Source organism: Pongo abelii, chromosome 16, assembly GCF_028885655.2.
Source record: "Pongo abelii isolate AG06213 chromosome 16, NHGRI_mPonAbe1-v2.0_pri, whole genome shotgun sequence".
NCBI classification, from domain to species: domain Eukaryota; kingdom Metazoa; phylum Chordata; class Mammalia; order Primates; family Hominidae; genus Pongo; species Pongo abelii.
Genome location: NC_072001.2, coordinates 15,908,536 through 15,934,249, shown reverse-complemented (window position 1 = coordinate 15,934,249; position 25,714 = coordinate 15,908,536). Strand labels below are relative to the sequence as shown.

The 25,714-nt window shown below is 40.4% G+C and overlaps 1 protein-coding gene and 1 pseudogene across 1 annotated transcript; both read left to right on the top strand.

The window, feature by feature from the left end:
• Window positions 1-25,263, top strand: part of LOC129053811 (ADAMTS-like protein 3) — a 128,137-nt pseudogene extending 102,874 nt beyond the window's left edge.
• Window positions 22,246-25,263, top strand: LOC129053810 (E3 ubiquitin-protein ligase HERC2-like). Its single transcript, XM_054545876.2, has 3 exons — window positions 22,246-22,434; window positions 23,801-23,979; window positions 25,028-25,263. Exons 1-3 carry the CDS (start codon window positions 22,270-22,272, stop codon window positions 25,104-25,106), a joined length of 423 nt encoding a protein of 140 aa, XP_054401851.2. The 5' UTR covers window positions 22,246-22,269; the 3' UTR covers window positions 25,107-25,263.
• Window positions 25,264-25,714: the final 451 nt, after the last annotated feature.

Sequence of the window (25,714 nt, the reverse complement as noted above, 5' to 3'; positions counted from 1 at the left end):
TGTTAAAATCCCCTTTAAAAATTATTATTGGATAATTTTTGCTTCTAGATCTTCAGTGTAACACTCTTCCAACTGGATGATTTTAGCTGTCTTATTTTTGCTTCTGGAAGACAGCTAGGTTAGCAACAGGTGATCTTTATCTAACAAGGAATTGAAATAACTTGAACCAGGGCTTTATACCCTTTGAAGGTTGTCCTGTTTCCAGTTTACTTTTTCCTATGATAGAACTTTCTAGGGTTCTGGGTTGGGAACAGAAACAAAGCTCCTTTTAGCAGTGTATCCTATCTCTGTAATACCTGTGCTCTCCCCACTCCATTACCATAACCCTGCCTCCCCTTCCCTACACACATATCTTGTGTCTGGAGTTTTTATGTCATTTTGTAATTAAATACATAAAACCACTATTTTGAAATCAATCCTTGTTTAGATTCTCTTGTAAGCTTTACTGATTTATTTAATCATTATTGCTTCTTACATCTCACTACTTCTGTATTTATATTAGTTCTTAGGTACATTCTTTAGTAGTTTTTTTTCTTTTTTTCCAGTGAATATCTCTAAGTGTTAAAGTTTCAGAATCATTTTGTGTTGGAAAATATATTTATTTCATTGATTAATGATTGGTCATTTGATTATAGGAGGATAACTGATAACTGATTACTGATTAATAACTTGGTTATAGAATTCCAGATTCAATATTCTTGTCCCTCATCACTTTGAGGACTTGACTTTGTTTTCTTGAATCCAATATTTCTTGTGAGAAATGTGATGTTAATCTGATTTTTCACATTTTTCTAGGTAGTCATATTTTTGTTTATGATAACTTTTAGGATTTTTCTTTATGCTTTTTGTTTTATTTTTTAAAATGTCTAGAACTCAATGAGCATTTTGAAACAGAGACTTCTGTCTTTCTTAAAATCTAGGAAATTCTAAGCAATTATATCATTAAATATTGTCTCTTCATCATTCTATTTGTCTATTATCTCTATTTTTTAAAGAAATATTATAGCAGATTTATTGATACTTTATTAAAATTCCCTTTAAACTGTATTATTTTGATAAGCTGTTTCTTCCACTAAATGTAGCATTTCTCATATGAAATACCTTTTATAATACTACTTTTATTTTATTTTATTTTATTTTATTTTATTTTATTTTATTTTGTTTTGTTTTATTTTATTTTTTGAGATGCAGTCTCACTCTGTTGCCCAGGCTGGAGTGCAATGGTGTGATCTCGGTCATTGCAACCTCCGCCTCCTGTGTTCAAGCGATTCTCCTGCCTCAGCTTCCCAAGTAGCTTGCATTACAGGCATGTGCCACCACACCCAGCTAATTTTTGTATTTTTAGTGGAGCCAGCATTTCACCATGTTGGCCAGGCTGGTCTTGAGCTCCTGACCTCAAGGGACCTGCCTGCCTCAGCTTCCCAAAGTGCTGGGATTACAGGCATCAGCCACCACACCCAACCCACTGTATTAATTTTTATTGTTAAAATTTTTTATCCCAATTGTATTTCTTGTTTTTTTTTTTCCAATTGCATTTTTTAGAGATTTTTCTTTTTCATTTTCATGTTTTTTTGAGACAGAGTCTTGCTTTGTTTCCCAGACTGGAGTGCAGTGGTGTGATCATGGTTCACTGTAGCCTCAAACTCCTGCACTCGAGGTGTCCTCCTGCCTCAGCATCCCCAATAGCTATAGCTGGGACTACAGGTGCATGCCACCACACCTGGCTAATTTTAAACTTTGTCTATTGGAGAGATAGGATCTCACTATGTTGACCAGACTGATTTCAAACTTGTGGCCTCAAGTGATCCTCCTGCCTTGAACTCCCAAAGTGCTAGGATTACAGGCTGAGCCACTGTGCCTGGCCTGGTTTTTCTAACACATTAATTTTTTCTTTTACTTTTTTTTTTCTTTTAGATGGAGTTTCCTTCTTGTTGCCCAGGCTGGAGTGCAATGGTGCGATCTCAGCTCACTGCAACCTCTGCCTTATGGGTTCGATCTATTCTCCTGCCTCAGCCTCCTGAGTAGCTGGGACTACAGGCACATGCCACCACACCCAGCTAATTTTTGTATTTTTTAGTAGAGACCAGGTTTTGCCATGTTGGCCAGGCTGGTCTCAAACTCCTGACCTCAGATGATCTACCCACCTCGGCCTCCCAAAGTGCTGGGATTATAGGTGTGAGCCACTGTGCCTGGCCACATTAATCTTTTCCTAGCATTTTTAATTGACAAAAATTGTATATATTTATAGTGTATAACACGATGTTTTGAAATATGTATATATTGTGGAATGGCTAAATGGAACTAATTAACATATATATTACCTCATTGGTGCCCTATTTCTTTTTTTTTTTTTTTTGAGGCAGTGGTTCAAGAAATTCTCCCACCTTAGCCTCCTGAGTAGCTGGGAGTACAGGCATGTGGCACCATGCTGGGCTAATTTTTGTATTTTTAATAGAGATGGGGTTTCACCATGTTGGCAAGGCTGGTCTTGAACTCCTGACCTCAAGTGATCTACCTGTCTTGGCCTCCCAAAGTGCTGAGATTACAGGTGTGAGCCACCATGCCTACCCCCCATTTCCTTTTAATTAGATACTAGACTGTTTAAACACCATATATTTGTACACTTAAGTTGAGTTCTTGCAGTTGTGCTTCTAGAAGAATTTTTCAAAAGGATGTGCTTAAATATATTATTATTAAAAATAATGGTTCAGTTCTTTTACCAGCCCATCAGTCATCAGTGGAGACAAACTGACTTCTTTCCGTGCACTGTGAGGTGTGGAGGAGGTGAGGTCCAGGCTTTGTTCATGAATATTTAGAGCTCAGAGTTAGACAAATTTCACATTTTCATTTTTGAAGCTGATTTTAAAATTGGTGTGGTGATTAGAGATGTCTCATCACACAGCACCTTACTCAGCAGCCTGAATGCAATGGTGTTAATGAAGAAGATGCATTTGCCTTTATTCTTGAAGACAGGTGCAAAATGGATTTGGAAAACACCTTTTACTTTTAGCCAAAGGAAAAAAAAAAACCATAAACAAACTTGCTTGCCTGTGTTACTGCATTTCTCTTCTTGATTGCCTTAATGTATGTATTATTTTTAATTTTCTATGAAAAATCGGAGAAGCAGAAAGAAGGAGTGACTTGCCCAGCCAGGTTGAGTCAATGGGTGTGTTGGTTCTAACGTTAGATTTACAACTTTTCTCTCCTCAGGTGCAAGAGTATAAGCTTATTAAAAAGAGAAAGGGTCCCTACTAAGTGGTAAAGGGGAAAGCCCTGCTTATTGTCTGCTTAGTTCAAGGTCTTTTTTTTTTTTTTGAGACAGAGTCTCATTCTGTCGCCCAGGCTGGAGTGCCATAGCCAAATCTTGGCTCACTGCAACCTCCGCCTCCCAGGTTTAAGTGATTCTTGTGCCTCCGCCTCCTAAGTAGCTGGAATTACAGGTGCCTGCTACCATGCCTGGCTAATTTTTTGTATTTTTAGTAAAGACAGGGTTTCTCCATGTTGGCTGGGCTGGTCTCGATCTCCCAACCTCAGATGATCTACCTACCTTGGCCTCCCAAAGTGCTGGGATTACAGGCGTGAGCCACCGTGCTTGGCCTTGTTCAAGGTTTTCATAGTCAGTTGAGGAAGGTTTGGGGACAAGTGTAATCCAGGGCTCTACACACATGCCAGAAAAGCAGCATCTTTCATGCTCCAGTGGAAGATTATTGTCCATTTGATATGGAGAACTGGCAACTCTCAGGAGCAAATGAGAAGGCAACCAGAGCTACTGTCAAAATAATTCTCTTTTTCTGAACTAACCTTTTAAATCAAAGAATAAATGCATGCAACCCAGGAACCATGATTTACTAGAATAGGGATTTATGTTGAAGCTTCCCCTTAGAGTACCAGGCAGTGGTACTAGGTGTTTACCATGTGTCAAACCATGGGTTAGATGCTCATAATCACATTTATTCTTCAAGAAAACTCTAAGGAAGGTCTCTTATTCCTGTCTTATGCATGAACAAACTGACCCTTAGAAAGTGTAAAGAGCATACAGTAGTATGTTTTTCAGCTAGTAAACAGTGCAGCTAGGATCTGGTGCCAGGTCTGCTTGATATCAGAGTCATGCTCTAAATGACTTTGCCCTTTGCCTCCCCTACTATATAAACCTCCTACTATACCTGGGACCAGATCAGGGTATGCAGGCTCAGGTATGGTCTTGTTTGAAGAGCTAGAATAAATCCTTCTCCAGCCCAGCCTAGCTCCACATCTCAATCCTTGAAGCCTACGGCATATCAATTTACTTAGAGTCAGAAACTGGCCTTTCTCCTTTAAACTACAGGTATATGAAGGAGGGCTCTTCAGTCAGTGCCAGGTTGCTGTGAATATGCAGGCAGATGTCTCTCTTCTGTAATTTAGGCTCCCCCTGAAACAACAGGGCAGGCACTTTTATGGGAAGCCCTGGGCAGCCCAGGCCCAAGAAGAAGTTTATGTCCCTGGAAATGGAGAGAAGACTGAATAGTGCCACAGAAAGAAAGTACAAGTGAATCTCCCCAGTTCACCAGCTAGTTCCTCCCAGGGCCAGGGTTGAGGCAAAAGACCACATGATGATGATCCTGCAGCAGGTGATTCTCACAGTGGGCTTCCTGGACCTGCAGCATCAGCATCTCCTGGGAACTAACTAGAGATACAGATTCTCAGGCTCCACCGCAGACCTACTGAGTCAGAAACCCCAGGGTGTGGCTCATCCTCCAGGAGATGATGGTACGCACTCCACTTTGAGAACCATCGCCTCTTTAAGCCGGTGTCTTTGGATAGCAGCTGGAGCCATATTGCCATCACTATTCTTGCCATATCTGTGTTATTCCTGCACTGTTATTTACTAAAGGATTTTTCTTTAAGGGGGCGTTTACTCAACTTAAATAAACATATTCACAAAAAGAATTTAATAACTACCGTAAGTGGAAATCTATCCCTTGTCACAAATAGAGCACAATCACAAAATTCATACAGTGAGAACAAACCAGTGGAGTAAGTCACTTCAAGTTTCTACCAGCTCTGACATTCATTCAGTTTATTTTCAATTCCCTCTGAATTTTCTTGAATGTTATAAGCATTTTTATAAGGCAAAGTTTCCTTTACATCTTTGAGTCACTTATGACTCTTTGGGTACTCTTACTCTGCAGAAAAACAAACGTATCTCTCTCTTTTTTATTTGTTTGTTTGTTTTAGAGGCAGGTCTCACTAAGTTGCCCAGGCTAGACTCAAACTCCTGGGCTCAAGCGATCCTCCAACCTCAGCTTCCCAAGTAGCTGGAACTACAGGCATATGCCACCATGCCTGGCTAATTTTTAAAATATTTTGTAGAGATGGCATCTCACTATGTTGCCCAGGCTGGTCTCCAACTGGTGGGCCCAAGCCATCCTCCCACCCCAGCCTCTGGAGTAGCTGGGAGTGCAGGCATGTGCCACCATGCCTGGCTCAAACATCTATTTTTTTAAAAATTTTATTTCTTTGTTCTTACACACAGTCATTCAGAGAGACGTTCACATTTGGATCCGTAAGATAAAAGACACTTTCTACTCCAGAGGAGACACTTTATAATGGGATTCAGCTTAATCCAGTTGATTAAATTCTTGGGAAGCAAATAGGTGTTTCTCATACTCGGGTGCCCATGGAAAGACGTAGTCCTGCTGGAACTGTAAATGTGCATGAGCACTTAGCAGTGAGATTGTCTTACAGTCTCTGTAAGAACAGAAGGGAGATTTTAGGCTGCTTTTGGGGAGCCTGCCATTTTCTGTACACTGGCAGAATTTCAGTTCATTTGCTCAAGATACAGAAAGGCACTCTGCCTCATTTCTTTTGCTTTGTGCTATCTCTAAACTGTGATAAAACAGAAGAGGAAAATTAATTGTCTCTCCCCAAATTATAAACACCTGTATATGCCCTGTTTTCATTTAGAAGTCTATTTCTATTTAGAACAAAGATTTTTTTTTTTTTCTGACTCAAGGAGCTGTAATCTCATTTTGTACTTGTTTTGGGGAAAATAAAATATGCACATAAAACCCACAAGGAAAGCATTACCAAAATTTAATTATATTAGTCATCAAATCTGTGTGATGTGTGTGAATGGATTTTAAAGTGTTTTGGATAATCAAGAAAATTAGTCCATTGGTCTCTAAAGTACCAGGGGTGCTTGGATGGACTTTCCTAGTCCCATCTGTAATCGTCAATGTGAGACACTTGAGATCAATCTGGAGCAAGTACCTAGATTGCCATTGCCATCTGATATCGTTGACTTTCTGGCAGATATTGGCACCCAAGTAACATTTTATTGACTCCATTTGGATTTTCATTCTTGTGGTTTCGACCTTGCTTTTTATAATGCTTACCAGTCCGTCCTTCTGCACTCAGCTTACATCCAAGCCGTGTCTTATAGAAAGCTGTCTAGTGGTTTATAAAATCAGATTCCTCACGACAATCAGGACTTTAAATGTATTTTCAGACCTTTAGGCCAACTGGCAGACGCAGAGCGCTTGGCTTTGGCCATTTTTTTCTTTCGTAAAGAGCTCATTCTAGTTTTGAAAAATTACCTTTTTTAAAAAAAGTTTAACTTAACAGACACTTATGTAGTGACAGGAAACTTGGAATCAGATCTTTCAGGAAATAGAAGCATCATTTTGTGACTTGCTTTTTAAATTTATAGCACTCATCTATTTGCAATGTTCACTTTCCTCAGAAACTCTACAAATTAGATGTAGTAGAATCAAGAATAAGTCTTCATTCCTTCTGTTTGAAGGCTTGTGAGATGAGGGCTGGGGAGTGACATAGGGGGATGGATTTTGTTCCTTTTTGTATTGACAATGCTTAATTCCCCATTTGGAAAGCTTATTGGTATTGCAGGTGCCTGTGGCATCCCAGGGGAGAAGAGTAAAATGTGGTACTGTGTATGCAAATCACAAAATGTTATGAAAGAAATATTCAACCCAGCAACCACCCAGCGCAAAGGTAGTTCTCAAAAACATGATGTTGAGTGAAAAAAGTGGAAAACAGAACAAGATTTAAAACACATTATCATTCATTAAGCTAAAAACAGATACACAAAAAAACAACATTACATAAGATGGTTGCATATTTAAGGACATATCAACAACAAATCAAAATAGGTGTGTTGCGGGGATTGGAATGGGAGTGTCAATAAGGGAAGAAGAGAGATTATATGGAAATGAGAGAAGGGCCTTGCACAGTGCTGTGGTGACAATGAGGAGAAAAGACAATGAACCGAGGAGAATGAATAACTCACCTGCACCTGGGCTGGAAACAGTTCTTAAGAGGAGACTATTGTCATTTTTTAGTTAGAAGTGCTGAGAGTACCACAGTTGGTACTAATTGTCATTCTCAATTTTGGCCACGCATTTTAGTCATCTGAGAAGAACCTGAGGATCTTTTTAAAAAGGTGCTGTTTTCCTGGATCCCAGCCACAGGACTTCTGACTTAATTGGACCATGAAGGAACCTGGGCATTAGAGTGTATTAAAAGCTCCCATGTGGTTCTGCTATACAGCCAGGGTTGAGAGCCACTGAGTTAAGTTTCTTAAAGAGGAAAAAAAAAGTGTGTGGCAAGTGGTAACTCTGCCAAGTAAAAATGAATGCAATATTCAGACTTTCCTTTTCTAACACTTTAGGTTATCAGCTCAATTCTGCTGAATGTGTGGATATCCGCTTGAAGAGGGTAGTTCCTGACCATTATTGTCACTACTACCCTGAAAATGTAAAACCAAAACCAAAACTGAAGGAATGCAGCGTGGATCCCTGCCCATCAAGGTTTGTGTCATTGTCCACACCATTTTTACTTCAAAAAGAAACAAATCAGCTTCACCTGAGACTGATCAATCTTTGCAGGGCAATACATTTCCATTTCCTGACTTTGTCTCCTGGCGGCAGGTGCCTACATTCACATTTGTAACTATGGTGCATAGAAGTTAGGACACATTCATTAGGAATGAAAGTCTAGCTTTCTCTTGTCATGGGCTATGTGTTCCTAAGTTTTTTTATAATGAACCTTTTTGAACATCTCCTGCTCTCTTCATCCAAGTAATATGTCTAGTCCATCTGCCAATCATAAATATCTTTCACTCACCATTTTAGCTTTTAAACTGGGTCACCCATTATCATGTTTTGGCTTTTGAAGTATTCCTATTAAATTCAGTATAAATAATGCATTGTGCAAGGAAGTAAAATTTTAATGCCAAAGCAAAAAAGCTATGCATAAACTATCCTATTGCATAATTTAGTACCTGCTGACTTGTATTGCCTGGGGAAGTTTCCTGGCTTACTACAATACCTTAAAATAACAGAACAATATCAAGTCCCAGAATCCTCCAGATATCTGCCAGCTGGCTTAGGAAGAAGTGTGCAAGTGGAAAAGGAAGCGTTCTCAGTGGATTTCATTTCCTGTTACTAAACTGCCCATTTCCTGTAAGCCTGGTTGAACGTAATTATGAATAGAGACCTTTCAGAGGACAAATTCTGTGAAATAAAGTGGTTTTCTGAAGATCCTACTAATACGACAGTGTGTTAGTATCACTAATATATTAAGAGAGTAATTATTATAAAAAGGAATAAATTTATTGAAATTGCAAGATACTTTTTTCCTTTGATTAATATACTGCTAGTTTAGTTTTCTATATTTTCAAATAGAACTGGGGAATTTGTGTCGTAGATATTCTTGACAATTAAAGAGATGGTGGCTGAATTTTTGGGAATGGTTGATAACACTTGATATTTTTAGTTTCCAATTTGGAAGAGCTCTGTCTTTTGGGATGTCAAATATTATATTCATCAATTAATGAATGTGTGAATTTATTATAGAAATGATATTCTCACAATGATTTCATTTGTAGTGATGGATTTAAAGAGATAATGCCCTATGACCACTTCCAACCTCTTCCTCAGCGAGTGATATGTTTCCTTTTCCTTTTTGCAATTTAAGTAGTTTGCAAGGAACTGTAGCATCTGTAGCAATAGCCTAAAATGTATGAGGGTTAGATATTAGACACTATATAGAGCTAAGGGAAAACAGACTTCAACTCAATAATAGGAGAAATCTTTCTAAGAATTAGATGGAATAGGCTGCCTCAAAAGATGATGTTTCCCATCGCTGGAGCTGTCAAGCGTATCTTGGACAACTGAGTATTATAGCAGGAGCTCAAGTGTTGCAATTAATCAGAAATTTTAATCCCCTTTTATCCCGAAAAGAGTAATATGGTCCTTCCTGACTCTGAGGTTCTGTGATTCTCTAATAATATTGTCCATTAGTATTTTACAGTTTAGAGGCAGTTTGAAGATGCAGCCACACTGTATATTTTAATTGATTTAATTTTCACAGTGGTCTGATGAAGGGTAAATAGGGAAGGTATATTATTCCCAGTTGACAAAAACCCCAGATGTGAGGAGCTAAGTACCTTGTGACTAAAATTTGTGTGTGGCAGTTAAGAATAAAGTCTTGGCCAGGCATGGTGGCACATGCCTGTAATCCCAGCACTTTGGGAGGCTAAGGCGGGTGGATCACTTGAGGTCAGGAGTTCAAGACCAGCCTGGCCAACATGGCGAAACCCCATCTCTACTAAAATGTACAAAAATTAGCCGAGCGTGGTGGCAGGTGCCTGTAATCCCAGCTACTTGGGAGGCTGAAGCAGGAGAATAGCTTGAACCCAGGAGGCAGAGGTTGCAGTGAGCCAAGATCTTGCCACTGCACTCCAGCCTGGGCGACAGAAAGAGACTCCATCTTAAAAAAAAAAATTAATTAAAATTAAAAAAAAGGCTAGGCATGGTGGCTCATGCCTGTAATCCCAGCACTTTGGGAGGCTGAGGCAGGCGGATCACGAGGTCAGGAGTTCTAGATTAGCTTGGCCAACATGGTGAAACCCTGTCTATACTAAAAATACAAAAATTAGCCTGGCATGGTGGTGCATGCCTGTAATCCCAGCTAGTAGGGAGGCTGAGGCAGAATTGCTTGAACCCGGGAGGCAGAGGTTGCAGTGAGCCAAGATTGCACCATTGCACTCCAGCATGGGTTACAGAGTGAGACTCTGTCTCAAAAAAAAAAAAAAAAAGTGTAAAGTCTTATGACTCCCAGTCCCAGGCTCATTCAGCTGAACCACACCTGATACCTTAAGGCCATACTTTTTGCCACCATCTTTGCAAACTTCAAACAAACAACAAATAAATAATATAATTTTGTTTGCTTTTGAGCTGGGAACATAATCCTTGGACTGCATGTTCCGTGTCCTGTGGAGGAGGGATTCGGAGACGGAGCTTTTTGTGTGTGGAGGAATCCATGCATGGAGAGATATTGCAGGCAGAAGAATGGAAGTGCATGTACGCACCCAAACCCAAGGTTCTGCAAACTTGTAATCTGTTTGATTGCCCCAAGTGGATTGCTATGGAGGGGTCTCAGGTAAGATTTGAGAATATGCCACTTTTAATTAATTCTCATATTTTAAGGGATATTTTCTATATGCCCACCATGGTGCTAGACAGCACGCAGACAAAAAAAAGTGGTAAAAGAGCATGGTTCCTATTCCAAAGAGCTTAGGAAGACAGTTGGAGGACAAAGTAAGAAAGACCAGAAGCATCAAGGTATGCAGGAATAATTAATATTAAGGACATTAATAATAATATTTCCATGTAATTATCAGCATAATTAATATTAAGTACTGTAAAGAACAAATCTGTAAAGAACAAATGTTGAAGCAGAGTCAATCAGGAAGTATTTGTTGCCCTTGTGTTGCCTAATCCGTCTTTGAATAATTTAAACAAGCAAGAATTAAAATTTAAATTGTTTAAATTCTTTGAAGAATGTAAACAAGCGAGAACCTGAGAAACATCACTGGGTTAGGGTTAGTGTTAGGGAGATGGCCAAACAGAGATGGCTGAGCAAAGGCAGTAATGACAAGAAGTGACTCAAGGTTGAAGATTTGAAGAGATGACCCATGTTACTAAGAACTGAGAGATGAAGTTGGAAATGCACCTATTTAGAAATCATCCATGGGGTCAAGTTGTATGAAAAAAGAAAAGAGAAGAAGGAAAACACCCCAGAGGTATAACAAGGTTCATGTCAAATTAGCATAGTTTTCACTTTCTAAAGAGATGACTGAGTAAGCCTCCAGAACAAATAAAATGCAGCTGGATTAGTCAAAGATGAAAAATGCAGACATTCATATTTAATAATTTAATCTTAATCCTTTAATTTTCTAGAGAGTGAGGTGTAGTTGACTCAAGTTTCTCCAGCTTTCTTAAGTGATTTCCACACTTAAGTTCAACATATACATGCATTAATATATCTATTCATGTATTTATTCAATGTGTCAGCTACCGTGCTAAGAAGTAAATACAACTTGCTCCTACCACCCAAAAGCTTAGAATCTAGTTGCACAGACATGCATTCAAACAACGTTGTGATACAGTATTGTATTGTGCATGAGTAGCGTCATGTGCCTAGTACTTCAGAGACACAAGGTGGAATGATTCACTCCACCTGAAGGTGTCAGGAAAGCTTCAGAAAGGAGGTAGCACTTGAACTTGAAGGACAAGTGAGTGTCAGGTGAAGACCATATCAATCTTTTTCTCATATCCCCAGACTAAACATCATCACTCTGTAGAACTTTATTCAAACTTGCTAGGGAAGAAGTTATCAGTTAATTTTTGGTCACATACTCCCTAAAAAGAAGATTAGAGAGTTATGCATTTCTTCACATATATTTAGGTTGACATTTGAAATTTCCTATCACAAGTTTAAATAATTACAAAGAATATCATTTCAACATGTTGTGAATGTTGACATTTTAAAATAAGAGTGTTGCAGCATTCAAAAAAATCTGTCTAGTGGAATTTAAATGCCATGATAATTTCTGTCTTTGCCATCTTTCATTTAAAAAATACAGGGGTGACCTCTTCTTTAACAATTTGGATGTTGTGCATATTTCTCCCTTTGAACTCACATTTACAATCAACTCTCCCCACAGAATTTTATTCTAATATAACGTATTTTTATGCTTTAAAGTCTTTTTTTATTACACTATTCTACTTCTCTCCAAGAAAATATATATGATCATTGAGATTAATTTATTTTACTTTCCTGTGGCCATAAGGCCCTAAGTATTTAAAATATTCCTCTGAATTGAGTAAATTTTAATACACAGTCAAAATAACATATATATATATATATTTCAAAGTTCGGTAAATAAGAATAACACATAAAAATTGCATTTCCTTTGAATACACAGTTCATCATGTACATGCATTAATATATCTTGATAGAAGATAAGTGGAGCTTAAAAACTAGTCCATATATTCATCATCAGAATGAGCCATGTGTTCAGCAATGATTTTATTGTTAATTTTTACTATTGGTTTCTTATTTTGTTTTGTTTGGCTTTGCATGTGTACACTGGGAAAGCTTGTTCACATAAATCAATAGACCGGGATGGAAGGATTTTATTTAAGCAAGGTCGTTTTGTTCTTTGAACTCCTGAGTTATGTGCCAAAATTCATGTGATGGTCTAGCATCAAAAATTATTTTTAAGGATCTTTCTGCTGGCAATTTAAGTCCTCTTTCTATTTTGTTGAAAGCAAAAAATATCATCTCAGCTGCAAAAGGATTTGTTATCGAGACATTAGGGACTTTCACTTTTTCAGCCCCCAATCAACATTATTTCTACAACTGCAGAGCTTGTTTTCAGCTCTCTGAAGTCCTAGCCATATGTTTTATGTTGGCTTTAGAGCTTTTATATCACCCTCCATCCCCATAAATACCATGACTTCATCATTATGCATATTATCAGAGTAGAGGATGTTAACTAGCTCTTCTCATTCACCATACTTCACCCTTAATACTTTTCACTTTTTTCAAAAATCAAATATATTCTCAGTGATGTGGATTTTCCATCATCGAGGACATATGCAGCTCCGCAGAGGAGTTCTGGAACCATTGTAAACACTGACAGTGCCATTGGGGAAGCATCCAGCTTCCCAGAAGGGTGGTTTAAAAGGAGAGGATACTCCTTTGGATTAACCAGTTGTAGTATAGTTATATCTTGTACTGTTTTCTTTCTCTTTGGGTGAATTTTTTTCTTTCATGGCTAAAACAGCCACTCAAGATTATATATATCTCAAATTGATAAACTTGGGGGTAGGTGAGTCAATTTTCCAAAAACGGTAATCTCAAGCTTCACTGAACTCATTAAAGTATTTGTTCAGTGGTTTCAAGAGTGGCATCATGAACTAGAGAGATTTCCCAATATTCTGCCTGATGTGCATACACTGAGAAAAGTCTCCATATCCTCGAAACATATCTTTGAAACTTGTCCCTAGCAATACACAGGTACAAAGTGCTTAGAGGGTCAGAAAATACTTTTCAAGCTTCTTAAAGCAGTGGCTTGGCCATGGCTTTGGCAATAGATGGCTCTGGGAGGGAATTCCACTCTGCCTGTTAGGAACTGTGTGACCTTGAGCAAGATCCTTAGATGGTGGGCCGTTTGTTTATCTGTTCAATAAGCCTGAAGCTACTGACCTGGAAGTGGGTCAGGAGGATTCATGAGATAACAAATGAAGGAGGTGCCTGTCCCATAGCAGGTAACCAAAGGCAACCAAGAACTCTCAGCCCCTCCCTGGGGTGGATCCAGAATGGGTGGGGTCTGAAGTTTGTACAGATTGGAGGGGACTCCTCAAAAACAAGAATATAAAACACAAATATTGAGTATTGAAGGGAATGTTTATTTAGAATCAGAAAGGAAATTATAAGAAATTACGAATTTTAGAAAGATGACAACAACCACATTGTGAACTCTGGACTTAATATTAATATTTAATAATGATATATTAAATGATGTATTAGTTATGTTAATGATGTATTAATACGGGTTCATCAGTTGTAACAATGGCACCACACTAAGGCAAGATGTTAATAATAGGGAAAATCATAGGGGGAAAAGGGGGTGAAGGGGAATATTGGGGCTCTCTGTACTGTCTGCTCAATATTTCTGTAAACCCAATATGGTCCTCAAAAAATATAGTCTATCAATTTTTTTAAATGCATACATATATATACTCCCCAACATGCAGATTATATTAGCCCATTCTCACACTGCTATGAAGATACTACCAGAGACTGGTTAATTTATAAATGAAAGAGGTTTAATTGACTCACAGTTCCACATGTCTGGGGAGGCCTCAGGAAACTTACAATGATGGTGGAGGGTGAAATAGAAGCAAGTACCTTCTTCACAAGGCAGTAGGAGAGGGAGAGAGAGCATGAAGGGGGAAGAGCCCTTTATAAAACCATCAGATCTTAGGAGAACTCACTCACTATCATGAGACCAGGATGGGGAAAACTGCCCCCATGATCCAATCACCCTCTACCAGGCCCCTCCCATGACAAGTGGGGATTATGGGAATTACAATTCAAGATGAGATTTGGGTGGGGACACAGAGCCAAACCATAACACAGATAAATTTGAAAAGCTATTCTAGATTTTTATATGACATGAAAACATTCCACTCATAGGCAAGAGTAACTTTCAAATCATAAACAAATAATCCAAGAAAAAAATGCTGACAACACAAACTTCACAAAAATTCAGGGAAAAATAGCATAATGTTTTTATTAACTTTAACTGTGGCAGTTATAGATGTATCGGGATACATCGATAGTATTTTTTTCTGTAGTGTTTGGCTGAATACTCTTTGATGGCCTCGTTATATGAGAGCAGTTTTGCAAGACTGACTTTTATAGACGGAATAGAAAAATAATCCTCTGGCATAATTCATCAGAATTGTATTATATTTTTATTGACAGTTCAGAAAGGTTTTATTCATCTTCAAAAATTATTTTGGGTAGGGTCATGTAAACTTTTAATCAAACTTGAGAAAACTTCTAACAAGTTTCTTTGATATTTGAGCAGTAAGATTTCAAGGCATTTGTAATTTTCTTGAATTACGATCTCACCTTAAATACTTTTTGAATTGAGAAGTGGAACAAGGTTGTACAAAAGAGGGGCCCTGAAATACAAGCATCACAGAAAATTAGCCTCTGTACCCTTCCTTACATAATATTTGTCTAAAAGTCTTTTGTGTTTAATATTTATGTAGTTCATGGCTCTCCTTTGCATATGATACAATAATGCCTTTGTGGTTGTCTTAAAAGAAATGCATTGGCTTCTCTTTTCTTCTTTGAAGTGCATGGTGACTTGTGGCCGAGGGTTACGGTACCGGGTTGTTGTGTGTATTAACCACCGTGGAGAGCATGTTGGGGGCTGCGATCCACAACTGAAGTTACACGTCAAAGAAGAATGTGTCATTTCCATCCCGTGTTATGAACCAAAAGGTAAGTCTGTGGTGCATTGTAAATTCAAATCAAATGGTATTTCCAGCTCCCATTCCAATATTGTAGCATTTCCCTTTCAACTTACTACTTTCTTATAAAAATTGTTTTATTGACAGATTGCAATAGACCTTCCCATCTAGATAAAGAAGTTAGATATATGTGAATTATTCATCTGGAGGGAAAACTGAGCTCCTGTTGATTCAGTACAGATGGAGTAGCTCCTATTTAGTTTTATACTAACATTTCTTGGTGGACATAAGAAAATTAAATGCAGTCCCTCCCTTGAAGAAAAAGAATGGCGGGGGGGAGATTGAAAAAGGAGGGGAAGGAAAAGTAGAAGGAGGAAAAGACAGAAGAGCAAGAAAAGGAGGAAGAAGTAGAGGAGGAGGAGGAAATTATTCTTTTACCAAGATTCTCATTCTTCTTTATAGCTACCTTTCCACTGGAGTGTAAGATTTTTGAGGGAGGAATGATGTCATCTTTATCATGTGTACTAATGCATGGAATGAATGAAAACTTCCAGTTCCCAGTGGGGATCTATGGATGCATTTATAATCTCTCCAGTAGTTCACATTTGTTCCACATGAAAGAGCAGAAATGGGTAGCATCCATGGATAGGAGGATTTGGCATCATCTCTCTGATATATGATCTTCTCTGTACATAATTATTTCCATGTTATTTAATGTTAACCATCCTCATGAAAAGTATCTTCCATCTTGAAATGGGAGAAAAGATTATTCCCAACTATTAGTAAGAAGGACTCCTCCTTAGTACTTGAGAGAGGATGGTAAAACTCTCTTGTTATTTCTGGGTTCATTATTCATACAAATAGCCTCTTAGTCATTCAACAAATATTTTTGAGTATGTCTATCTTGCAGAAAAATCACTAGTTGCCATGACAGGTACAAACATTGACTACGTAACTCCATCAGTGAAGTCTTTTTTCCTTCCTTCTGCATTTATGATACTTTCATAGCCACTTTCATAGTGTCCATAGTTTCCTTGAAGCACCCTAAAGTTATTTTTATTTCTCACTTCATAGATAGATTATTCCCTTCTTCACATCAAGGAGGCTTCAAAGGACAGAAAGGGGCAACAGTTTGTTCCTCCATGCCAGATGTAATTGGTAATCATCTCCCTCAACAACTACAACAATAGTAAAAGTTTGAGTAAACTATAACACAGATTCTTTCATCCCCCCCAACTTTCTTAACTTTCATGTTATTTGCCTTTCTCTATTAATTTTTGCATTCCATGGGCAAAAATAAAATGTGACCAAAGATAGCAAGCTGATATGGTTGAAGTAAGAGCTTCAAAGTATGAACAACAGAATAAGAGCTTCAAAGTATGAACAACAGAAATTGGTATTGATTTATAAAAGGCATTTTTATGTTAACTTTGACAGCAGATTCAACTGTATCGTGTGATCATTTTGGTTGCATTTTAATAATGTACTAATTTTTAAAAACTACAGCAGAAATGTTTAATTCATTCCAGCAGCCACCTAATGTATTGTACTAAGGAACTCAACTTGCATTTGAAAAATATGACCTCTTTATAAATGAAATCTTCAGCCAATATGATCATCTATCCAACTCCTTAATGATTAATAGTAATTAAGCTCATTCTTTATGTTCTCTTTTTCTTAGAAAAAAGTCCAGTGGAAGCGAAATTGCCTTGGCTGAAACAAGCACAAGAACTAGAAGAGACCAGAATAGCAACAGAAGAACCAACGTGCTTCCGGGACCTTTTGTGGGAGTAATCAGGGCATAGCCAGTTAACATGATATATGTAATTTTTGTACTCATTGGAGTACAGTGATACATTTAATATCCAAATGACCTGTATTTACAGACTCTAGAGAGCTTGAGCTGGCTAGAATTTTTCTTTATTTCACAATTCAGCAGTCCTCCTTTGGCAGTTTCTCTGAGCAGCACAGAAAAGACAGTGTTACTTAACTCAAAGCAGATCCAGTGGTCTGCTACCCTTAAGAGATTGGGGATAATTTCTAGGTTTTAACACATGTGATTTGACCATGAACCATCATAGTATCATACAAATAAACCAATCATTCCATGGGTAAGTCATGGTCAGTCTCTATAAAATCAGTTAAGTTGAAATGCATTAGTCGCCTGAGTGATCATAGGGAAATGGAAAGAACAAGGTACTAAGAGTATTGGAGCTTAGAACCACCCCTGCTAACTACATGACCTTAGACAAGTCTGATTTTTCTGTGTCTCATTCTCCTTACCTATAAAAGGAGCAGGTTGGGCTTGATCTCTCCAGGGTTCATTCCAACTTAAAAATCCAATAACTACCATCTGCATGTGATTTGATGGATCTGGATTGTAACAGTGCCAGTGGAAATTAAGAATCAAGAGGAAATCAAAGAAGCATTCTGGAGGTAGTTATATAGGGACAAAAAGAGAGCAAGAAATCAAAGGTGCTCTGAGATTTCTAGTCCAGGAATCTGTAAGAACAACAGCACCAATGATAGACTCAAGTAATTGAACAGAGCGGCTGGTTCTATGTCAAACATGTTAAGTCTTTCGTGCTGACAGGCTATCGATGAAGAGAGCAATTCCCAGAGCATCAGGGGAAAAGGGGTCTCAGCAGTAATCTGGCCACTTTCCCTCTCGGAGCAGGCATTTCTTCTTCAACACCTTCAGCAATGATCAGAGTTCACTGCATTAAGAGACACCTCATTCTTGTGTTGAGCAACACAAGTTATTTGCAAGATCTTTTTCTTCTGATGAGACAGAATAGACCTCCCAATTTGTGTTCTCTGAAGCAGAAAAAAATACATCTATGCCCCATCCCATGTGACAAATTTTCACAAATATGAAGAAAGCTGCCATGGATCCCGAGAGCTTTGTCTTTCCCAAGTTCATCATTCTTAGCCTTTTCAGCAGTCTTCATGCACTGTTGTTTTTAGATCCCTTCACAACCTCCTGTGCTTTTCAGAACCCACTCTCATTTGTCAATCTCCCTTTTAACTGTGGTCCAGCCCAGTGGTGAGCCCCAGGGCAGTGTGGGTTACTTCTCTTTGAGAAGGCACATGTGGCAAAGTGATGTGGGCCAACATAGCTGACACATCACACTCATGACAGGCACAGACTTCTCCACGTGGACCACTGTCAGTGCTGGCTATGACCACAGAAGAAACTGTGGACCATGTGAGGGTGAATGGCTTCACAGTATTTGAGTAAAAAGAGAAGAGTGTTGGGCTCCTGAAAGAATCTTGGAGATTTAGAGGAAGAGGGGGAATCAAAAGAGGAAGATGGTGAGGAAGTAAAGTAGTGAAGAGAGGGAGGAGTATGATCCAGGGAAGCTTATTATTCCAGAGACCAAAGGAGGAAGGAGTTTAAGGAGGCAAGCAGCAGATAGGATTCAAATCTCACAGAAAGACAAGGAAAATCCATGAGGAAAGAGAAAAGTCTGCTTTGATTAACAAGAAAGACTTTTTCAGTGAATTTTAGAGTAGTAGCATTCAAAGGGTAGAGAATAAAACATTGTGGATATTTCAGAAATAAATTTCCAAAAAAGAAGGAAATGGAGCAATGGGTATTTGAGTACTAAAGAAGGAGCAAAGATTGGTAGTCAAGCTGATGGAAAAGTGTATATGTATGTGTTTGTTGTTTTTCATTTTGAAGTTAGGGCAGTCTTAAACAAATTAAAAAGATAGGGTTTTGCACAAGTCAGTTAGTATCTGTAGACCTTCCAACTGTACAAGGAAAGCATGAGGCTAAATGCTGCTGGAACCTTCTCACATCTCTGATCACCTACAATCCTGTAAGGGAAGGAGTCTATAGAAAGAAAAGGGTTTGAGACACTTGAGAGAGAGTGTGTGTAGTTGTCACAGAAGGCAGGTCACAGAGTCCTCTGACTAGAATGATGGGTCCTACCAAGATCTTTTGTTTTCAAAACACAGTTAGATGACAGTTGATAGTCCTATATGTCCTCTTTCCGTTAATAGGATTGCAGTCCATCCAGTTCCCCAGACTAGAAGCATGGAGTCTTTCTTGGCTCCTTCTCATTCTTCTCTGATGTGTAATTAGCCACTGAGTTGTGCCCACTATATTTACTAAAATCTTTCTTGGTTCCAGCTCCTCCTCTCCATCCAAACTGCCATCCTTGTACAGGTCCTGAAATCAATTCCTAGGACACCTACAACAGCTTTCTAATTTGCTCCTGAATTGCTTCCCTCAAATCCACCCCTACACAACACAGCCACCAGAGCAGTCTATCTAGGTAGGGCACAAGTCTAATTCTTTTTGTTTTTTTTTGAAACAGAGTCTCACTCTGTTGCCCAGGCTGGAGTGCAGTGGTGTGATCTCTGCTCACTGCAACCTCCGCCTTCTGGGTTCAAGCGATTCTCCTGCCTCAGCCTCCTGAATAGCTGGATTACAGGCATGTGCCACCACGTCAGGCTAATTTTTTGTATTTTTAGTAGAGACGGGGTTTCACCATGTTAGCCAGGATGGTCTCGATCTCCTGAGCTCGTGATCCACCCACTTCGGCCCCACAAAGTGCTGGGATTACAGGTGTGAGCCACCGCACCTGGCCAAGTCTAATTCTTTCTTTGCAATGTTCAGAATATCCAAATGTCTCCCCATCACTCAAAGATTTGTGTGGGTTCATACGTCCAATGGGACTTGGCAGGGTATTACTTTTCCTGGTCCCCAGCCTCATGTCTGGCCACCTCCTTTTTTTTTTTTTGCCTTGAGTGGGATGCTCCAGGCACACTGACTTTCAGGCTGTTTCTTGCCCACAGCAAGCTGCCTCTTGCTTCCTCTTTAATCACACTCCCCTCTTAATTGGGAGTGGCCCCACCTGTTAAGTCTTTTTCTGTAACTTTATTTTTAATCATAGAAAATTGCAGACTATTTAAAAGAGGAGAAAACAGTGTAATGAACCCCCATGTCATGTCCATAATCCAGTATCAACAATTATCAACCCAGGGCCACTCTTGTTTCATTGAAACCATCACCACTGCCACTACCCCCTGAGCATTTTTGAAGCAAACACAGACAGCACATCATTTCATTCATAATTATGTATCTCTAAAAGAAGTCTTTAAAAAAATAATCAAAATACCATTTTTGAAATGCTATCCTGAATAATTCTATTCTATTCTAATACTTCTATCCTGAAGTGTTTGATCATCATCTTTTGTCTTTGTAATAAAACCCTCTAACTTAATGACAGGAACCACAGTTTTCTCGACATAGTAATTTTTCCCTTTTATTACAGTGGTTTCTGTGTAACAACCCGTCATGTCCCTCTTCCAGCCCCTCCCCTTTTTGCCCTGCTTCTAGAATGTACAGAACTGAGTGTAGTGTTAAGTTGCAGTAATGAACTGAGCAGAGGTCTGAAGTGTGCTTCTCTAGTCCTCTGTAGCACTCATTTATCACCATACCTGTGGCATCCTGGCATTTGCGTGGGTGCAGCCCAGGTGTTTGCTGCCTCTCCTGGTTTTCAGTGATGTTTCTGTTCTGGTCGGTGCTGTGGGGCGTGGCCTCGTGTGTGTCTTAGGCTGTCGAGGTGTCCCAGCGTATGGTTTTGCATTTGCCTCTCCGGGGTCCTGAGGGTTCTGTAGGTTTCACAGACTCTAGGTGAGTGTCGGTGGTCATTTCCTGACCTGTGATATCTATACCTAGATGAGTGGTGTGCTTTTGATTTCACTTCTACTCCCAGGGCAGGGCCGGATCTCTGATTTCTCGTGGGGCCTCTTGCTACCCAGAGCCTGGGACGGGCAGTGTGTTGCCCCCTGGCTGTGGTTGGCTGGCAGGCAGGTGATCCTGAGTGGCTCCCAGCCTTCTGCAGGAAGCTCGGGTTCAGTGGGTTGTTGTGTGCATTCCCGTGTGGGAGGTTGTGCTGAAGCCTGGCGGCTTGGCTCTGCTTTCAGAGCCCGGAACCTCTTGATTCCTGCTGTGTGTGCCCATGTGAATTTCGGTTTTGCACTTGAGGAGTTTCCTTGTGTACTCTCAGCTCCGCAATCTAATTTTTAGCAGCTTTTTTTTTTTTTTTAAGACAGGGTGTCACTTTGTCACCCTAGCTGGAATGCAGTGGTGCAGTCTTGGCCTGCCAGGTTCAAGTGATTCTCCTGCCTCAGCCTCCCAAGTAGCTGGGACTACAGGTGTGTACCATCACACCTGGCTGATTTTTTTATAGAGATGGGGTTTCATCATGTTGGCCAGGCTGGTCTTGAACTCCTGATCTCAAGTAATCTTCCCACCTTGGCCTCCCAAAGTGCTGGGATTACAGGCATGAGGCACCGCCTGTGGCAGCTTTTGTGGTTACATTGTAGCCATTATTTGTGTTTGGTGCAGATGGTTGGGGTGGGGTGGAGGTTGCTGTTGCTAGTTGTTTAGCTCTTCTGCTGATCTTGAGCTTTTCCATATATGTGTTCATAGTGGGGTTACAAAAATTCCTCTAGAAAATACTTCAACTATTGTGGGTAAGAGTTTTTTTAGTCCAGTTTTTAAAAATACATAAGCTGAGAAGTTATTTTGTCTATTTAAATAATACTTCAAATTGAGTTTTATTCGGTGTTTAGTAAGACTTTGAAATTCACTCATTTTTAGGGGTTCTAAGTGAAAATTGTTTTTCTCCTTTCAGTTGCATGCTGCCATTAGTCACCAGGTTGACCCGGAATTCCTTGGTTTAGGTCTGGGCAGCGTCCTCCTGAACAGCCTGAAGCAGACGGTGGTGACCCTGGCCAGCAGCACAGGCGTGCTGAGCACCGTGCATTCAGCCTCCCAGGCCACGCTGCAGAGCGGCTGGTCCGTGCTGCTGCCCACCGCCGAGAAGCAGGCCCGGGCGCTCTCTGCTCTCCTGCCCTGCGCAGGTGGGCTCGGGGAAGGAACAGGAGAGGGCATGGGTCAGGGTGCTGGGAGGGGATGGAGTTTCACTCAAATTGGCACACACTTTCTAGTTCAGTTTCAGGCAATGAAGTGAACATAAGTCCAGGTCGTCGATTCATGATTGATCTTCTGGTGGGCAGCTTGATGGCTGCTGGAGGGTTGGAGTCAGCCTTACACGCAGCCATTACTGCAGAGATCCAGGTATGGCCTTGGAGGCACACGTGACCTGGTGGTGCGCTGAGATTGGAAATACCACACTCACACATGTGAAGAATAACTGAAGACAGTAAAATGCTAAACTTTTATCATATCCAAGTATTTTCTTAAATTAAAATTCTTTTATGTGCTAATTTTAAAAATTATTGAGATGATTTAATTGTGATAAAATACTGCATGTTGCCTGTTTCAGTGAAGTTAACAGATAACCTGTTACTCAGGTAGACCATTCACGTCACCCGGAAAGATCCCTATGCCCTTGGCACTTGCAGCCAGGATACTCCCCTGCCCTCAGATGAGATGCATTTCGCCTGCTCTGAGTGTCGCAGCAATATAACTGTATAGTATGCACTCTTTCCTGCCTGGCCTTGGAGAATGATTTTCAGATTCACTCACTGATGTGTCTATTGTGACTTCGTTTTTATTATTGGGAAGTTTTCCATTTTCTGGGTGTAGTACTCTTTGTTAGTTCATTCTCCTATTGAAGGATATTAAATTGTTTTTGGTTTTTGTTTTCTTTTTTTTTTTTTGAGACAGGGTCTTGCTCTGTCACCCAGGCTGTATACAGTGACCTGATCTTGGCTCACTGCAGCCTTGTCCTCCTAGGCTCACAGGATCCTCCCACCTCAGCCTCCTATGTTGCAGGGACCACAGGCATGTCACCATGCCGGGCTAGTTTTTTGATTTTTTTTTGTAGAGACAAGGTGTTACTGTGTTGCACAGGCTGGTCTCCAACTCCTGGGCTCGGGATCCCCCCACCTTGGCCTCCCAAAGTGTTGGGATTACAAGTGTGAGCCACCACACACAGGCTTTCTTGTTTTTGGCCGTGTAGAGCTGCCACGATTGTGCTGTGAACAAGTACTTTAGTGAACATATGTTCTCCCTTTGGGTAAATACTTGGAGTGGAATTTGTTAGGTCCTGGGGTCAGTGTGTGTTCATAGTTTCCCAAAGTGGCTCTGCCATTTACATTTGAGCCAGGACTTCTGTGTGTGAGAATTCTAGCTCCTTCTTGTCCTTACAGAGCAGCTGGATGCTGCGTGTGTGGGGCAGATCACATTGGGTTTTGTGAGAGCCAGTAGCAGGGTTAAGGATTTTAGGGACTTCACGGAAGGAGGCTGGAGAGCATCAGCAGAGGCAGCCTGGACCTTGGATCTGTAAAAAGAAGACACTGTTTGAAACTGCACAACTGAGTTGGGGTTTCCAACAGGGCAGGTGGAGGCCTGTGGGTAGGTGTGTGCGGCAGCCACAGAGGCTGGGATAGCTTGGCACTGGGGTCAGGGCTCAGCCAGCCTGTGTCTTCACACCTGGTAATGAGATCACTTGTAAACAATTTCTGTTTATGAATTACAGGATATTGAAGCCAAAAAACAAGCACAGAAGGAAAAAGAAATTGATGAACAGGAAGCAAATGCCTCAGCATTTCATAGAAGCAGGACTCCATTGGATAAAGACCTTATTAATATGGGGATCTGTGAGTCTTCTGGCAAACAGTGTTTGCCTCTGGTTCAGCTCATACAACAGCGTCTTAGGTAAATCGTATTAGCTGTATTGTATTGTGTTTTATTTATTTACTTTTTTTTGTATTTTTGAGACAGAGTTTTGCTCTTGTTGCCTAGGCCGGAGTGCGGTGGCACGATCTTGACTCACCGCAACCTCCGCCTCCCAGGTTCAAGTAATTCTCCTGCCTCAGCCTCTCGAGCAGCTGGGATTACTGGCGTGCACCACCACGCCCCACTAATTTTGTAGTTTTAGTAGAGATGGGGTTTCTTCATGTTGGTCAGGCTGGTCTTGAACTCCCGACCTCAGGAGATCCACCCACCTTGGCCTCCCAAAATGTTCAGATTACAGGCATTAGCCACCACGCCTGGCCTATTTATTTTACTTACTAGCGTTTTTTTTTTTTTTTTTTGTGATGGAGTCTCTCTCTATCGTCCAGGCTGGAGTGCAGTGTCAATGATCTTGGCTCACTGCAACCTCCACCTCCTGGGTTCAAGCTATTCTCCTGCCTCAGCCTCCCAAGTAGCTGGGACTAGAGGTGTCTGCAACCACACCTGACCGATTTTTGTGTTTTTAGTAGAGATGGGGTTTTACCATATTGGTCAGGCTGGTCTCAAACTCCTGACCTCAGGTGATCCACCTGCCTTGGCCTCTCCAAATGTTGGGATTACAGGCGTTAGCCACTGTGCCTGGCCTGTATTGAATTTTAATAGGTGATTATTGGTTTTCATATTAAGATAGTGAAATCCAGCACGAGGATCTCAAAACTTTGTTTGGTGATTGAAGGAATATTCTGAAAATTACCTAGTATGGATTTTAGGGTAAAGAGCAGACCCTTTTAAATATAGGTGAGAGGAGAAGTTGGAGGGCGAGGGCATGATGATGTTCAAAAGTTTTTCCAGAACAGAAATTGGGTGTGCAGTAAACCTGTAAAAAGATTCTTGCTAATAAGCAGGTGGATGTAAATGAAAATCATCATGGAAGGTTATTTTTAAAACTGGTTGTATCATTGCCTCACTTCATATATTACAGAGTTATACATACTACTTTGTAACATAACTTTTCTTTTCAAAACCAAAGTCAATGTGAAAGAATGGTGAGCATTGTTTTGGAAGGCCCGACTAGGAGGAGGTGGGAAGAAGTCAGATTCAGCCTGTGAACAGAGACTAACTTTGGCAGAAGCCAAAACAGTCAGACAGTGTTGTCTAAAAATGATCATTCAAGAAGAGTGAAAAAACAAGGTGATTTGTGAGAGAGATTTATTAGAAAATGAAACACATTTGTACCTCTGTTTAATAAAAATCTGCTTTTTGTCACATCATGCTCCTGGTTTTTTGTTTCTACACATAGAGAAAGCAGAGCCCTGGCAGGTTGGATCAGGCAGCTGAGCACAGAGCAGGGAGCCCTGGGCAGTGGCCACAGCTCTCAGCTGGCCTGTTCATGGGGGGCATGGTGCATCTGCGGCGTGTGGTGGGCCTGCGGCGTGGGATGCGTCTGCGGCGTGGGGTGGGCCTGTGTCATGGGGTGGGCCTGTGTCGTGGGGTGGGCCTGTGTCATGGGGTGGGCCTGTGGCATGGGGTGGGCCTGCGGCGTGCAGTGGGCCTGTGTCATGGGGTGCATCTGTGGCGTGCGGTGGGCCTGTGGCGTGCGGTGGGCCTGCTGTCCACAGCCAGAAAAACTAACTTAGTGGACACACAGTGAAATTTTGAAACAGGAAGTTTTAGAGCTAGTTTCTATCATGGAATTTAGCAAATGCTATTTTGCAAA